Consider the following 17,491-nt stretch of genomic DNA (forward strand, 5'->3'; position numbering starts at 1 on the left):
TCCAGATGAGGGTAAAAAGCAACTTTTTTTTCACACCCACAGTATCTTTTGGTTGGACTCTTATCAGGCATTGGAGGTTTTATGGTACTTATTTTCAGAATGTGGCCTCTGATTTTGAACAAATGGAGGGCTCACATCAAAGTCCAAAATAAAAACCTCAAACACACAACGATTGTGACTGACGTTGTGGTTTTCTTCATGGCAGTTTCTGTTCACTGACAGGTTCTTAAGTCCTGGACAACGGTTGGATGTCACGGCTCGACATAATAATTAACATGAGTTAGATAATTGACTTCATGTGTGAATTTAACATTCAGGAGCTATTTTAGTCACATAGTCGTGTATTAAAAATCTACTTTAGTTACTTAGGTGTGATTCACTGAGGAAACCACTTCACCCTGATGACTCATTAAACAAAAGCACTCAGAAGGTTCGAATGGTCTGTAAACATGTAAAGTGCACTCACTCCTTCCTTTGGACCAGATTAATTGAAACCAGAACCAAACTCTGAATTAATAAAGGAAAGAAGAGAGTAAAGATTAGTGAGGATCAGCTACAATGTGTTGTACAGAACTTTATGTACAGTGAATTCACCTACATGACTTCAGTATGTTGTATCGTCCAACCTGGTTTGTTTGTTTGCTTGTTTGTTTGCTTGTTTGTTTGCTTGTTTGTTTGTTTGTTTGCTTTACTTTTTTTCTACATTGTTTCTGGAGAATTCCTACTCATGCAGTGATTTTGAGTTTTGTTTGTTTTTGTTTGTTAGTTTTGTGAGTTTTGCAGAGTTTTGCAGTCGCTGTATGTATGTATTCTTGCCTCATTTGTTACTTTGTTTGTACCTGACACATGCAGTGATGATTATGTGGTAATTATATTACTGCTTCCTGTTCCTGTCATTGTTTGTATCATTTCATACAGTTTATTCCTGCTCATTTTTCAGTAGTTACTCTGTCTGTGTCCGTCCAACATGTGCACTCAGATAAATGTAGTATCTTGTAACGCTACGCAGTCCGTTCCCTGTGTTGGTCGGCAGCCAGGTCTCTGTGTCTGATTTCAGACTTTTCAGTTGCTCACAACCACGTATATAATACACATTAGACTTAAAATGTTTTTACTGCTAATTATCATCTCCAGCATGAGACATTCTCATCATCATGTTTTTTTGGTGGTATAATCCACATAATGTTTATGTTGTATGTTAATTAGATTTACAATATTTAGATCAGCTGATTTTCACCGCTTGCTTAAATGATGAACTTAAAATGTTGATTTCTTGTATTAATACATGAAATTACTGAATGTTGTTACTGGGAATAATGCTTTTATCAATACAGACATAATACCGCACATAGAATTTGTAATTTTAGATTTCATGTGGTTGATGCTAAAATCTGTCTGCTTTCTTTTTTGTTCTTTTCTTTTCTTTTTGTTTTAAAACCAAACTTACGTTTTATTTTGTTTGTTAATTTTGGGTTTCTACCCAAACCTGTGAGCAAGGCAGCAAACCGCAGTGCGCTATGACTCGTGTGGCAACTGTGAATTAATAAAATGCAAAACAAGATGAATATTTCATCACCGATATATTAACAAAACGTGACACATCAGTTTAACAAAAGATATTCATGATAAATGGAGAAACAATGAATTTGATAGAATCACATTTAACTATATCAATAACAACATTTATACATTTTAAAAAAATAGAAATATCAGGTTAAAAGCCTTGTTCAAGTTTAAAAATCACATAAAGTCTGCAACAACTGCAACTCATCCTCAAGATTTCATGTTCTGTAATGAAATGTTTTGGAAATAGTGAAGCCTTATTTCTTGTTACTCAGCAAACAAGGATTTTGTTTTCTTTATTATTTGAATTATTACAGCTGTAACAGGAAGATGTGGACTGGACAACAAAGTCAGTGCAGAAACAGAATCCAACATCAGCTTCACTGTATGTTTGCAAATGTGTAAGAAAATATAAATGAACACACAACGTTTTCTAAAGTCGGTTTGTCTGAATAAGAAAAACCCAGTGTTTCATTGTTTTGTGTCCATCAAACCTCGACAAAGGAACTGATTTCGTCTCGCTCAAGGTCTCGTCAGCATCCTCGCAGGCGTCAGATGTTCATCCACAAGCTGCTCAAAGCTCCCCCCTCATCATGGACGTCGTTATGAGCCCGAAACAGTGGATTATCTCCTGCTAACATTTACATTCAGGATCACAGAGAGGTGTCATCTTTATTTACACACTTAGAAGATGTCCAGTGATGACATCTTCTACATCAGACCCACAGGTTCACAATAACAGCCCGACAACATGAGCATTATCTAAAACCAGAAGGAGCCAAAGGACGGAAGAAAAGCGTCCGCCAGTGACCAGAGGGCTTTAAAAAAAGATTATCAACAGTTTATCTGCATTAAAACACAATTAGAGTAATGAATTCAAAGTCAAGAGATTATGATAATTATATGCAAAACAACCTGCAGCACTGATCGGTTGAAGAAATCTGAAAAAATGTCTCTGAAAGTGGAACTGCTGTAAACAGTTCTCATTATGTAATTAAAGGTAGTTGTTTTTCACATATATCACATGACTGAGAGCCACTTTGTCCTGAAAATGATAAATATTTACTGTAGCGCGAGTGGATAAGAATTGCATGTTTCCACTTAACTTAAAAAGACTTCATGACACCTAAAAGTAGAGAAAATTGTCATACGTTCGAACTGCCTGTTGACAAACGCGCTCGGTGTGAAACCGCAGTCTCCGAACGCTGCGTTCGCGGCCGGTGCTGAGTTCAGGCGTCGCCCCATCTCCTGCCTCCGCTCCCTGCTCGGCTCCGCCCCCTCAGCCTCCGTCAGGGTGTTTTTGGGCACTGCCCCTGTTAGACGTCCATGTGTCCACGAGGCGCCTTCAACACTGAGCCGCTCGCTCTCATCAAGAGCACGCGCGCGAGTTGGCCCCAATTATAAAAGCGTAAAAGCCGCTCCGCGCCTGTTGAGCCTCCTCAGCAGCTCGAGTCCCTGCTGCCGGCGGATCCGCCTCCTCCAGACTTGGAAGCGGGAGCCGATCCCACCGCAATCTGGCACCCGTTGGTGACGTGGCTCATGACTTTGTGCTTGAGCTGAGCGACCTGCTCCCGCAGCATGCTCGCCGTGGAGGCCAGGTCCGAGTTCTGGCTCTTCAGCGCCTTCACCTTCTCCTCCAGCCGCGAGATGCGCTCCAGCTTCCGCTTGCGGCACTTGGACGCCGCGATGCGGTTGCGCAGCTTCTTGCGCTCGGCCTTGATGCGCTCCTGCGTCTCCAGGTCGACCGGGGAGAGGGCGGGCGGCGACATGGGCTCGCCCGGCGGGTGCGGCACCTCGGGGACCGTCTGGGGGGCGTCCAGGCCTCGGGGGTGCGCGTGGGGGGCTCCGCCGCCGCCGTGGCCCGAGTTGGGCCCGTACGCTGCGTGTGCGGCCGGATACGGCATCTGGTTGTAGCTGCCGAGGTTGGTGTACACGGGCACGTCTCCGGCCGACATCAGGTTCCTCTGGTAGGACGCCTGCAGGGGCGCGGAGGACGACGCGCCCGGGGACATGGGTCCGGCTCCCACCAGCTGGTTCTGCTTGTGGAGATCCGCCAGCGCTTTCACGAAGCCGTCGGCGAAGCCCTCCTGCTCGTTGGTGGCCTGGCTCCGGTAGATGAAGGGGTTGCCGGAGCTGGACACGGGGCTGGTGGTGACTAATCCCTGGTTGGACTGGATGATCAGGTGCTCCAGGTCAGAGGAGCCCAGCTTCAGCAGGTTCATGTCTGCTGAGGTCACTGACGACATGAGGCCGCCGCCGCCGCCGCCGAGTCCCAGGTTGTTGGCGTTTGCGGCCCTGCCTCCAGCTGCACCACCACCACCACCACCGCTGGGAAAGTGATGAGCGCCTGCCAGTGACATGGCCTTCTTACTTAGCAGCATCTTGTTTCCCGGGTAACGCTCGTATTCGGCGATGGGGCTGTAGCCGGGGACAGCGGGGGAGTCGTCGTGGTAGAACGGAGTCTCCATCTTGGCTGTTACTGACGAAGAAGCGCCTCAGGAGAAGTCTTCATAATAAGATTAACCCCAATATCAGAGGAGATTGAAACGTTCCACTGACGTCGGCGGCTCAAGGATGAAGCGGGAGGAACAAAGAGTGTCTCTGCAGGGGAAACATGTTGTGGGAAGAAAACATTATTCAGGTTGAGCGGGTGCAAAGTGTGACCTGCTGAACCTCCGTGTGATGTGTTTACACCATATGAGTGTCTGTGTAATATGTCCATCAGATTGAAGACAATGCACAATCGAAGTTAGACACAAATAAAATAATTACAACACTAATTGATCACCATCTAAAAGTCTGTCAGATTAAGCTTCATTGTTACTGCTGAAGTGAATGATTGACATATTGATGCATCAAGTAGGATCCAATAATATATTAATAGAAGATATTTGTCCATCAAAGCCATATCTCACTTACTTCCGTTTTGCCTAATATCTGTGTAAAGCTGCAAAACAACAAGTCTCCAGTCAGAGATTTGGATGCTGATGCTTTGGATGTGACTTTAACTTTAATGGAGTCACCAATGGAGCTTTGTTGCCCTTCGACAGTTCAGCGTGACAGGAACGAGGCAGAGAGGAAACACGGGAGACGGACCACAGCTCCAGCGCTGCAACATGTGGCGTATGTGCACGAGACGCGGACCGAACGCAACAGGTGTCACGGCCGCACGTGCGTAAGTTCCCTCAGTGAGCGGAGACGCAGGGACTCAGAGACCGGGCGGAGAAACAGTCTGATCCTGTTCAGGCTCCAAACGCTCATAAAATACAATATTACACCAACAACAACAGGTTTCCTAAGTGAAACCTATGACAAACCGTTACTTATTGAACTCTGAGTTCAATAGGTGGTTTTATACGAACAATACTGTGAATGGAGGCGTGTGGTGATTTTCAGCTCAGGTTAACGGGATTACAGTGGAAAAAGCATCCAGGCGTTTAAGAATAATGTAAACGATCGCGTCCATTAAGGAGCGCGAGCAGACGTTGGTCTCAGTGAGTGAGCGGAGTCACAGCTGTTTGATGAAGCTCCTCCAACACCACGTGCAACGCACCCGCTGCGCATTTGTCCGGTCTTTATTACTGGCTTGAAGTCATTATTCGATGTGCCCGTCACTGCTCACTGCGCTGAAGCGTTCAAACATATCAACACACTCACTAAGAAAATCTCCTGCATCTCCAGCGAACACCAGCGAATGTCAGTCGGTCAAATCCCACTGATGAAGGTTTTTATTCGTTTGTTCTGAAGTAACCGCTTAGAGCGGAAGGTCCGGTACCGGAGTCCTGCGAGGCTTTTCTCCGGATCCACAGTCCAACGCGCACTTGGGTTTAAATCACCCGTAGGTGTGAGTGCGCCGGTGACGGTGTGTTCACCTGGGTCCAGTCCGGCTGCACCCATGGGTGCTGACAGCTGCGTCTCCAGCCCGTGACCCCACGCGTACTAAGCGCTAGAAAGTGAGCGAGTGCTTTGAGTCGTGTAGACTTGTTTCGTGTCTATATTTTAGACGTCGCCGCTTTTCAAAATAAAGTCCTGGATTTTTCACAATTTCAAAATTAAACTACAATAGAATGTGATAAAACTTCATCACAGCTCGACCGTCACCCTTAAAGACAGGCGTCTGTGTAAAGGTTAATAGGCTTCGAGTGCCCTATAATCCAATAATGACTGAAACGATAATAAGCAGCTGCGGACGCTCCAGAAATTATATTAAACGCGCTTCGGAGACGCGGCGGTCCGCGGCGCGGTCGATCCAGCTACTTCGCACTGGAGAGAACAGACGCTCGGTCCGATCCATCACTAACTACTAACTACCACCGCTACCAGCTGACACTTTAATATCACAACATCACCGGCAGTGACACTAATAATGTAGATGAAGGTTAATACTTACAGGGAAACAGCCGCTGAACGGTCCGCAGACAGAGTGAGTCAGAGTCTAACTGAACGCTCTCTCTCTCTCTCTCTCTCTCTCACTCTCTGTTTCTCTCAAAGTGACTCATGTTTTGTGTCATTTACCAGCATTTACGTTAAAGTTACAGGATTTTCTTCCTTTCTCCACAGGTCTCAGCATCTGCATGTCCTCCCAACCAGCCTGGCTTTGGTTCTTTGTTTTTTTACATTATACAGGAGTGAACGTCAGCACAGTCTCCTCCAAAGTTATTTCAAATTGTTGAGATTTTCAAAAAGCCACCATATTTACTTCAGACAATACACTGTTGAATATAAATCTTTATGTTTTCATACTTCTAGAAGCTGAGACTGGATGACAGTTTGGGAGTTGTTGAGGAGGTGTACACAGATTACCTGAACCTAAACCTGTATAACCTCGTTTAATTTCATTCTATTAAAACGACCTAAATGACCAACACAGCAATTGTACTGGCAGTTATTTACTTTGGTGGGGTGATGTAATTATAGTACTTAGTGTAGGTGGAGCCACACATACACACACATCCAGTGTGTTGACTGTGTGTCCAGCACAAGATGAATTGAGTCACCCTTCAGCAGAAAGAACGATGGATAAAAACACCACCAAACATTTGATTTGAAGCCAGAATCACATGGATTTGTTACTGTGATGACCCGGTGTCTCATCCTGGACTTGACAGAGTAAATCTGTGTCCAGACCCAGCGGTTTCCTGGCACAGTAGCTTCCCCCGGCTAGTCCATATAATACATATAATATATGATGAGGCTATAAAACTCCAGATTGAGACTGCTCAGTTCCAAATACTGGAAATACACGATATTACAAAACCTGGAGAAAAGACAGAGAAGACGTTTTCTCTTCCAAAAGAACAGACATGACTTTAATGACGAGTCATACATCATACATTTTAATTTGGACAGTCACAGTGACACATTACAGACCACTGACGGTGTCGGTACAGAACATGACGCAGCAGATTATCTTGGCTAATTGTGGCTGGATGCGAGGCGTCGCCTGCTACACACTCTGCACAACGTGTTTAAATACAAACACATGCAACAGAAATGTGTGGCTTCTCTGTCCTTTGGTGATCAGTTGATCCTTCGGTCCTCAATGATGTGGTGGGATGGAGGATGGACAGTTGATGAAGCCTCTCTCCTCTTACAAACCGAAAACCTTCACTGTTCAGTAAAAAGTGTAAAACTGTTAAAATCGTTGCTGCTCCTCTGTGCTGTTCTGAAGAGTCTCCATAGCAGTTTCATACAAGGCCTCCACCCATTAGTTCATGTTGACGTCATTAACCAGCATTTTCATCCAAAAACCTGGTCTCACCTGATCTTTGCACTTTAACTGTCACATTTTATACAGATTATTTAGCTGCGCATGTACAAAATGGCTCTAATTGCAAATGCATTAAAGATTAAAAGAATCATAATAATTTTCGTAATTGTATCGTAATCTTAATAAACATTGCTATGATTTCAAATGTTGTGGCCCAAACAAACTATGTCATATGTTTCCTTTTTAAAAACATTATTTTACAGAACTACTACTATTATTATTATTATTATTTTACATATATTTCCAGAGAAGAAGAGTAATTTACCTCATCATCTCTCGTCTAATTAGCATATTACCACTTACAGAACTAGTTAACAAGCTGAGATTTGACGTTACAGTAATTCACACACATTAATAGGTACATATTGTACTATTCAGTGGCTCATCCTTCAATGCCCGCCTGTTCTTAACCTCTGGAAGGTTATCGCCAACTACACACCCCAGATCTGAAGCGATGGGAACATGTGGGGTGTTCGTCATCAGCTGATTCAAACCACAGAACTATTACTCAAGGTTTGAGTCCATTCTTGCTCCACTGAGGAACTTCTCGTCATACAGCAGAGTGCCGGCTCCCCCTAGTGGTCACTATAGAAAGGTTTCCAACAAGGAAGTTGTTCCTTTAACAAACATTTAAAGGGACAGTTTTTCTTAGAATACGCTAAATGTTTAGCAATATTATTGAACTTTGATTAGATACTTCTGAGGATCCTGTGTTGCTGATCCAGTCAGCAAGTTCCCCTCTGTGTCTGCTTTGGTCTGTTTCCACCAGCAGCAGTGGCTGTTGCCTGCGTTTGAGCACCGGCACCAAAGGCCGGATTTGATCAGGCGGAAGTACTCCAAGTTGAACGATGCAAAGGGAACTGCACCAGGCGAGAAATGAAGTGTGTCCTTCCATGTTTCCACGCGCAGCCGTGCTTCAGTGCGGTAACAAAATGTAGGTGGATGCGCAGGGAATAGGAGCGTCTGCCTTGTTCTGGGCGCCTCTGAGAGTCTGAGGCTGGTATCCACTGCAGCTGCTCTCCAAAGACCCCTCCTGAGGCTGAAGCTGGGAGCGGGCCCGCTGGCCTCCAGGCTGCAGGAGCAGGTTGTAGGACGGGTTGGGAAAGACGCCGGTGAAGGAGGCGGGCGGCGGCGCGTCCCTCTGGAGGGGCTGGTTGTAGTAGCCCTTCGGCGTTTGGCTGTTAACAAAGGGCTCGTTCTTCAGGGGCCCCAAGGTGTCGACCGCTCCCGCTTTGCAGTGCAGCTCGGGAACATCCATGATATCTTCTTCACCGACCCGAAACCGGTCCACGTGAAGAGGATGACAAGTATGTTCACCCTGGAAAAGGTGGAACCACGTTCACGGAAAGAACTGGAGGTAGCTGTTAATAGCAAACATGCAAAACTTCAAGGATGTAGGGTTTTAAGATTGGGTTTAGGGCATTAAATCCAAGAGGAGATAATAATAAGGATGTTTGAACATTTCAGGGTCAGTATAATACAATTTATCCTCACAATTAATACTACATACAATACTGCTCTTTATAACAGACTAATTGGTTTTCATTTGTAAAAGCAGTGAATAACCTACCGGTGATGTCATCCACTTGTCCATCAACACTGGCTTAGGGACTGGAGGATAAACCTTCCACTTGATGCTGATGGAGAAAATAAAGCACAACAACAATAATAGGATGCGCTAGTGTCAGAGGACGAATGAGTGAGCTGACTTATTGAACGCACCAGGTCCAGTGTCTGCAGCAGATGATGGTGAGGAGGAGAATCAGGCAGGAAGCAGTGACCAGATAAATGGTGATGACCTTTATCAGCGCATCAGCTGGCGGAGCAAAGAACCCAGAGGAGCAGCAGTGAGTGAGAAAAGTTGGCCGGTTAAGGTGATATCATCTGATTGAACCTACTCAGCGAGTTCAAGGAGGTTGAACGGCGCGTGGTGCCGCATTCTCCCACCGCAGTCAGCGCCTTCAGTGTGAATTCGTACGAATCGATTCTCAGGTTGGTGGCAGTCAGGCTGGTGGCCTCCGGATTGGCTGGGAGGAACAAGTGGCGCTGTTACTAATCTGATGAAAGGTTCCTTGTGAGAGTTTCTCAGTGAGATGAGTCAGAAATAGAAGCCGGTGCCTGTGATTCTGATTCATCCCCCTGAACAGTAAACGCAGCACGTCTAAGTGCTCCAGCTGCTCCACATTCCAAGTATCGTATCAGCTGCAGTGAATGGAGCGGCAGTGACTGACTTCACCTGTGGTTACACTGAAGCTGGTCTTGCTGTTGTTGTCCGACCAATACAGAACATAACCTCGGATGAACGCCGGCTGTTCCGCGAGCCGGACCGGATCCCAGGACACCTCCATGTTGTAATCCTGCTGTGTCACATTCAGATGCTCAAAGAGGTTGTCTTGTATTTCTGGCAAGTGGATGTAAAGGAAGTGAAGCAATTAACAAGCGTCTTGTGACCTGATCGCATCAAGCGTGAGCTCAGTCAGACGGTGGAGGCTTACTTTCCTCCCGGACGTAGCCCTCGCTTTGTTCCAGCAGCAGCGGCGCCCGTTGGGTGCAGGCATATACAGATAGTGTGTATCTCACTCCATTCCTGAAGTTTTCTGGAGTGAGAAGAAAAAAAAACATGTTGTCAGACAAAGAATAGCGTTTAACATTAGGTTAGAAAACACTTACTTGAGGATATTGTGGCCTTGGTTTGATGAGGAGGCACTTTGATCCATTCCACGGTGCAGTTCCCTGAGGTGGGACACCAGTCCACCACGTAGCCGCAGGCAGCCTTAGGACTGGCAGACCAGCGCAGGCTGAAGCCGCCGTCGCTGCCGGAGATCCGAGACGGGTTCAGCCCGGTTCTGTCTGGAAGGCAGGCGCCCAGAATAAGAAGAGAAGAAATAAACAGATAAGAACAGGAAGTTAAACAACACACTATTCTATAAATGATAGTTATCTCTTCTCTACAGTGTGTTCATTTATCTGGTTCATTGAATCCCTGCGGACGTCTGACTGCTGTTTCCAGTCTGACCTTTGACCTCTGCCTGCTGGTCTGTACCTGGACTCCACGGTGGGACGCTGATGCTCGATGCAGACGAGCTGCCGTTGCTGTTTCTGGCTGTGACGCTGACGCTGTACGCTGCAGACGTGTCCACGCTGAGTCCAACGCTCTGACCGGCCGTCACCGTGGTGCTGTTTCGCCGCTCCGCCTCTCCGGTCTTGGCCCAGCTCACAGTGTAATCCAGGATGGTTCCGTGGCTCTGGTTGGCCAGTAACTCCTGCAAAGCACCGTCATTCAGACCAGTCCTATAATCTCACTTAACCTGCTCTTTTTTAGTGTTTTCATCTTATTATTATCTAATGTTCTGAAGTTATTGACAAAGCATTTCACCGCTGATAATTGTACATTATGTGATAAATACAACTCTTGAATCTATATCGCTATAAATGTAAGGTACGTTCAGGTACGCTGGCAGGACCTTCCTGCATCTCATGGGCTTATAGAACATGTTTCTTGGCCTTTCACAGCATATTTACCCTTCTCAAAGTTCTGTGGGACATTAGGTCCCTGCTTCAAATACACTCAGCCTCAGTAGCTCATAATGTGACACAATGTTTCCTGAAGAAATTACGTTCAGATTTTGTCCACAGAACAAGAGGTTTGGGTAAAAAAATGATTATGGTGTCAGGTTTTGGACAAACTATTGCTATTTTCATTGCCTGCTGATCTAACTTACTTTCCAAGTGATTATAACATGATTTTCTTTCATCTGCATCCACACGTCCGGAGGGTCTGGAACTGTGAAGGAAGGGAAACGCCATAACTCTTCTGGTACTCCGTTATTCCTAGTCCACATAATCAACGTGCAGATGAAACTGTGCTGGTTTTCTGGAGTAATGATTCTCTTTCATTACTCACCATCCCCCTTTGTGTGGAAGCTGACTCTTGGGCTCCAGTCGCCCCATTTCCACACATGCTTTTCTGTAGCACATCGCACTGTTGCAGTGTATGACCAGTTCGGTATCAGGTTGATCACAACTGCAGAGAGTGCAGAGGTTTCACTCTGGGAACGATATAAACAGGATGATGATGATGATGATGCGTACCTGGTTTTAAACCCATATTAATGTCTCTCTCTCCTCTACTCACTATGACGCTCGTTTCTCCAGAGCTGACGTTTACTTGGCAGCTGACATTGAGGCTTGTGTAGTAGTGTTCACGCCACCTCCATGTCAGACAGACGTTCCTTGCATTCACATGTGAAACGTCCACGTCTGGAGCCAACATGTACACTGAGACAAAAGGCCGAGAAACGGGTATGAGCGAAGGAGCGCGCGAGCCCACACACGTGCGTGATGAGCGTTACCTCGTTGGGTCATGGCTGCCACGTCCGTCAGGTTCACCGTCCCCAGCCGGTTCTGGACCACCAGGGTCCACGTGGTCACACTAGCGTTCACTGCAACGTCTATGGAGCAACTGCCCTTGTATCCAGTTTCACATTTCCTTTAATACAATGAAAGGACAATGGTTTTGGTTTAAAACACATGATTTCAGTCATTAAATACTAATGTTAAATGATAGTGTACAAGCACTGGTCAATACTAAGATGACTTTTTCAAAACTCTCCTCCACAGATATGTTTATAGTTTAGCTTCCAAAGAAAACAAATATGTCACATGCAATGAGTTAAAACTAGAACCAAAAATAGAAACACACTCATCAGTTTTCTTTAGAAAATACTTTTCAGTTATCAGTTATTATTGGTATCATTATCAGTAAGACACACATGCTAGATAGTTCGATTATTGGCCTGTCAGCGCTGAAATTGAAATTCATAAACATCTGTGTAAACGTTTATGAATAATGAATCTGTGACCTTAAGTATGATAAAATCTGCTCCTTAATAAAACACTCACTAATAAACTGAACACATAATTAAAGAAGAGGAAATGGTTCAATGAAACATCATGGTATTGATCAAAAACCTGAACTGATCTCAGATGAGGTGAGAGCCAGATGCGTCCCTGGCTCCAAACAGCTGGCTCTAGGTTGTGGTTTGCTACAGATGTGGAGATTAGGCTGGACATAAAAACAGAATGTTTATTGTACCGTCCCTGAAGCCAGTAACTCTTTCGTGTTTCGCCCAGATCTGCGTTGGTCCCGACTGTCCAGCGACATATGACTGATTTCAGATCCCGGGTTTCACACTGAAGGTTCTTATCAGCGGGTAGGTCTGGATAAGAAAGAATTAAAGACATTTACTAAGACGACATTTTTACCACTTCTAGGTCTCAAATTCCCTCCTTTCCACTCACCGTCAACATAAACACAGGTGCCCGAAACTTGCAGAAGCTCTGTGATACAAAAGACATTAGTACAGCTGTTTTTGGATATGCGGTTCAGGAGGACAGTCAGAGCGTGCGTCTGCTTGCTGATCATGATTGTGTTCGTATCAGTATCTTTATAGCCCCCAACGCTCATTTTTTTCAAATGAGCTCCCGGGGGCAGAACGCAGCAGAAGGTGACTGTGCTGCCGACGCGAAACACATCATTCTGTGGAAACACGACTGCTTCCAGGACGTTGCCGAGAGCTGAAACGCAGAAAGGGTCTGAATAAACACCAAATGTAATAAGAACAGATTACACATGAAATGTTCAGGACAGAAAGGCCCAGAACTAACCTGGAAGCGTACGCTCCAGTTTCCATGGGCTTCTCTGATTTTTGTATCGAGAACTTATCCTGACTGAGTGGGAGGCGCACTCCAAGGCTAAAGGAGACCTCCAGCTCCAGACGTGGACCTCACCTGTCTGCTCAGGTGTAACAGGCACTTCATCCTGGAACAACACATCATTGGGCCATTTCACTAATGGGGGTGGTGGTTGTGAGCAGTAGTAATGAAATACAGCAAAACAAACCAACTCATACGTAATGTTGCGGATGGTCGGCTGCCAGAACCTCCAGCTCATAGACCACTGTGCCGTTTCCTGCAGAGCACGAAGGGTCGTCCTCCCACGTTAACACGATCGTCTGCTTCGAGCTGTTCACTGTCAGGTTCCAAGGTTCACAAAGCCAAACACCTGAAGAAAAGGGATGAACAGTGACAGCAGCATAGCTTTAGGAAAACACAGCAGGCTCATAGACTTAGAACGAAGGGTCTGCACTCATTCATTCACCCATAGGCACATTATATTTTACCTTTTTGATTTTTACAAGTGAGATTGAGAACTGGCAGGAGTTCAAATATGATTTAATGTGGATATTCTTGAAGTCTGCCAAGTCCTTTAATGTAATGCGATTTGAGATTAATTTGTGTTTCCTGCAATATCATTAAATTAAATACCATTCAACAGGGAACCTTTAAGGCCGACGGTGCAGAGGGCGGCACAGTGGTGCAATGTAGCGCTTTCCAGTCCAAAATATTTTTAACCCTTGCCAATATGTTTGGCCATTTTGTCTTGTATATATGTTTTTCTTTGTTTTTGTATATATCTGATATGACATTTTCAGGATAATTTATAATACTATGACACCTATCACACCATTTCTTTTCTTCTTAAGTTCCTGTGAAACCAGTCCAGAGAGTTGCTGTAAGTTTTCACCCGATGCCCATATAGTATAGTAGTGTCATCAGAAAATAACACTAATTTCACTAATTCAGAAACTTTGCATATGTCGTTAATGTATAATATAAATAATTTAGGTCCCAAAACTGACCCCTGTGGCACTCCACCTGCAATGTCTAACTCACTCGATTGATATTCGCCCAACTTCACTGCCAAATAATTTCTCATCCATTTCAGAGCCACTCCTCTGATACCATGTCTTTCTAACTTACCCATTAATAATTCATGATTGATTGTGTCAAATGCCTTTTTGGGGTCAATAAATATTCCTATAATAATCGTGTATTTCTTCTCATCCATAGCAGTCATTATGTCCTCCATCAGGTCAGTAATGTCTTGTTGATCTGTTCGAGCTAAAACCATGTTGGCAATCAGAGAGGATATTATTTCTGTCAATAAATGAATCTAATCTATTGTTAAAGAGTTTGTTTTGTTTTTTTTTGAATTTTTGAAAATTGTGATAACAGAGAAATTGGTCTATAATTTGTAACCTTTGCTGTTTTCATTCTACTGGGGAACTGCCCAAGTCTAAATGACATGTTAAATATATGAGTTAATGGTTTGCAAATCCCCTCAATTACCCACTTAACAGTTGTCGTGGTGCCATAACTATCAGTAGATGTCTTGTAACCACATTTGCTCACTATTTCTATCATTTCCTTTTCAGCTATAGATTTTAAAACATAGAACTCATGTTCTTTTATTATTTATGGAATCAGATTTTTCGTTTATACAAACCAGGTCCAATATTCACAAAGAACCTATTAAACCTGTTTACCACAACCTCCATTCTATTACCCGTGTATAATTATCCACAAAATATTGAGGGTAGTTTTCCTCACTGTAATCGTTTCTAATTAATTTATTTAACATATTTGTGAGACTGCCTCTCATGTTTTATTATCCTGTAATAAATTAGAATATTGTTTCTTACATCTCTTCATTATCGAAGTTAATCTGTTTTTATAACTCTTAAATTTCTTCTGCCCTCTTTGATCTGCACTGAATCCCCTTATATAGTGTTGCGACCACCGGTGCTTCCCATCTTCACCAGTTACTGCATCTTTTATTTTTTTTTAATCATCCAGAACAGTGTTACTGGAATATTTTACAAACATGTGAGTCTTGTTTTGTCTGTGATTCACTTTTTTCAGCGTGTTGCTGCATCGGGGTCTCAGACATCCCAGAGGTCCTGGAGTAATTGTGACTGGGTGAGAGGAGCAGGGTTCCCCTTGGACAGGACCAACACACATAGACAGTCATACACACGCACACCGTAGAGGATTATTCCATGCAGACAAGGAGCGAACATGCAGACTCCACAGAAAAGGCTCCTGACTAAAAACCCAGGTCCTTCAAGCTGTGAGTCCTGACCACTACATTACCACGTCTTCCATCAAACACAAATATACAGATATGCATGGTCCTCTGACGATTTATCCCTACATCAGGGTAACAGACATTACCTCCAGCATTATGCTGAGGTCTGGTTTGTGGTTGAGGTTTATGGTTCAGTCAAATACATCAACAGCTTTTAGATGAGGCCGTTCTCTATGTCCATCACCACCATGAATCACTCTGCAATACAAACCTTCAACACTACATTCTGCACTACGGTAATTTAATTAGTTAGTATTTTATATACTTTTATACAGACACACACAACCTGTGGCCCTAAAGCAAGACTACCAGAGATCATCTACAAAAGCGGGTTTCAAGCAACAGCTGTCACGTAGGACAGATTATGAATTTAAATCTAGCTCTAAACTTCACTGTTTACATCAAGGTAACATTATAGAAAATGAGGAAGCTGATGCTGGTTATCCTGCAAACAGCACCAGGATACATGTGCCCTAATGTGGAATATAAAAACATATGCAATGAAAAATACAACAAAGCTTTCCAGGCAGAAGTAAATGATGACTCAGCTTCCCTGTAGATTCACTAGGTGATACAACCACATGAAACTTTCTTACTGTAACCATGGAAACAAACTTAACAAAGTAACTATTTAACTGCAAGGTCCGGATGTAAACAGTTGTAGTATCAGATACTTTCCACTGTGATGAGGTGTGTCTGTTAGAGAGGACATACTCACTATTTCCATCTGCATTTCCACCTTGTGTGCTCTTACAGAACAGTGTGACCAGTAAAAACCACGTGATCATTGTTGTCCTTCGTGCTGTTGTTGAAGAAACTCCTTCCAGAATTCTGCACCGATTCCTTGTGTCCATCACAAAAACATCCTGCTTGAAATCTGTGGAAATAAATAACTATACAGTCTGTCTCTAAAACAATCCTGATTTTGTTAGTATGTGGGTAAAGAATCTTTTAACCACTGATAATAAAAATACTTACGTGAGCTGTCTTGACTCTATTAAATGTGGAGACGCTACGTGCTCAGAGTCTAACATGCAAAAGCAACACAAAAGAAAGTGTCAAGTTACTCCCTGAAGCAACGCTCCCACACAAGAAACCAATGATGCATCCTCTAGAAATCCATTTGTTGCTTGAACTAATAGTGATTGTGAAATCCATGTGGATTTCAAAGCAGGAAGTGGAACTGGCTTCTGGTAACCGTGTGAGTCAGGAGGCCAGAACAGACATGTCTAACATGCTCTAGGACTGTTTGGGGACTTTAGCAGTGTGGGAGGATGGTGGCCAAGAACGGAATTATGAATATTGTTTATTTTGGCTTATGAGCATTTTTAAAAATGTTGTTCCTGTGCTTAATCTTGTACAAATCACTGCAAATAAACCAACAAATAACTCTTTTTGGAAACTATCTTAAAAACAAAAGATTGAACAACATAGTGTATATTGGCTCTAACATCACAAGGAAAAAATGAACTCACCTCTCAGCCAGTCTGTTCTGTGTGTGTGTGTGTGTGTGTGTGTGTGTGTGTGTGTGTGTGTGTGTGTGTGTGTGTGTGTGTGTGTGTGAGAGAGAGAGAGAGAGAGAGCGAGAGCAAGAGAGAGAGAGTCCTCCTGTTATTATTCCAAGGAAACTGGGATAGTTTGCCATGTGTTTAGTGAAGCATCCGGTAAAGTGAACAAACGGCTACAAGAGAACAACGTCAATAAGAGCAGGCAGCAAGTAAAACACCAGCAATGTAACAAACTGTAAAAACAGGTCACCGTCAGCTAATGGCAAAAGAAGCACAGTGATTAATAGGTAATTAATAGAGAGAGAGTTATATGATCACTCCTTTCTACACTTGCTTAATCACCTTATATTCTATATCGTTCTACATTTTCTTGCTGTTGTGATGGATAATTCATTGTTGTTGACAGCAGTTCTGTGAAGCAGCATTTTATTGTAATTTTATTGCTATAGAAAACAAGGAAGGGATGGATAGATTGATGTATTGTTTCTTTGGACTCTGTTTCTTTATCATTTTTAGCCACTCTGTTTTCCTAATGAAATCATTATAACAGACTTGTTAAAGAAGAATAGAAGGTGTTTGAAGGTGTCGCTTTACTGTGTTTACGTGTGTCAGAGACTTTGATCTTACTGTTGAACTGTTTTACTGCATCCATTTAACCTA

At 43.7% G+C, this 17,491-nt stretch overlaps 2 protein-coding genes across 6 annotated transcripts; both read right to left on the bottom strand.

The window, feature by feature from the left end:
* Nucleotides 1-629: 629 nt before the first annotated feature.
* Nucleotides 630-6,101, bottom strand: june (JunE proto-oncogene, AP-1 transcription factor subunit). Of its 3 annotated transcripts, none has more exons than XM_029169914.2 (2): nt 5,954-6,101; nt 630-4,164 (listed from the first exon to the last, which is right to left on the bottom strand). In XM_029169914.2, exon 2 carries the CDS (start codon nt 4,029-4,031, stop codon nt 3,003-3,005), a length of 1,029 nt encoding a protein of 342 aa, XP_029025747.1. In that variant the 5' UTR covers nt 4,032-4,164; nt 5,954-6,101; the 3' UTR covers nt 630-3,002. The 3 variants fall into 3 exon arrangements, with proteins under 3 accessions (XP_029025747.1, XP_029025749.1, XP_029025748.1); XM_029169916.3 differs by lacking the exon at nt 5,954-6,101 and adding an exon at nt 5,221-5,748; XM_029169915.3 differs by lacking the exon at nt 5,954-6,101 and adding an exon at nt 4,483-5,748.
* A 777-nt stretch (nt 6,102-6,878) lies between these two features.
* Nucleotides 6,879-16,489, bottom strand: LOC114867290 (leukemia inhibitory factor receptor-like). 3 transcript variants are annotated; one of them, XM_029169863.3, is made up of 18 exons: nt 16,302-16,485; nt 16,042-16,200; nt 13,246-13,397; nt 13,001-13,154; nt 12,635-12,910; nt 12,429-12,552; nt 11,686-11,822; nt 11,469-11,611; nt 11,238-11,382; nt 11,056-11,117; nt 10,377-10,596; nt 10,004-10,183; nt 9,829-9,930; nt 9,570-9,734; nt 9,232-9,360; nt 9,056-9,149; nt 8,904-8,970; nt 6,879-8,651 (listed from the first exon to the last, which is right to left on the bottom strand). In XM_029169863.3, the coding sequence occupies exons 2-18, from the start codon at nt 16,175-16,177 to the stop codon at nt 8,250-8,252; spliced, it is 2,688 nt and encodes an 895-aa protein (XP_029025696.1). In that variant the 5' UTR covers nt 16,178-16,200; nt 16,302-16,485; the 3' UTR covers nt 6,879-8,249. The 3 variants fall into 3 exon arrangements, with proteins under 3 accessions (XP_029025696.1, XP_029025697.1, XP_055369588.1); XM_029169864.3 differs by having other exon boundaries at nt 16,042-16,216; XM_055513613.1 differs by having other exon boundaries at nt 8,573-8,694; nt 16,302-16,489.
* Between the last annotated feature and the right edge of the window lie 1,002 nt (nt 16,490-17,491).

Source organism: Betta splendens, chromosome 12, assembly GCF_900634795.4.
Source record: "Betta splendens chromosome 12, fBetSpl5.4, whole genome shotgun sequence".
In the NCBI taxonomy this organism is placed as follows: Eukaryota; Metazoa; Chordata; class Actinopteri; order Anabantiformes; family Osphronemidae; genus Betta; species Betta splendens.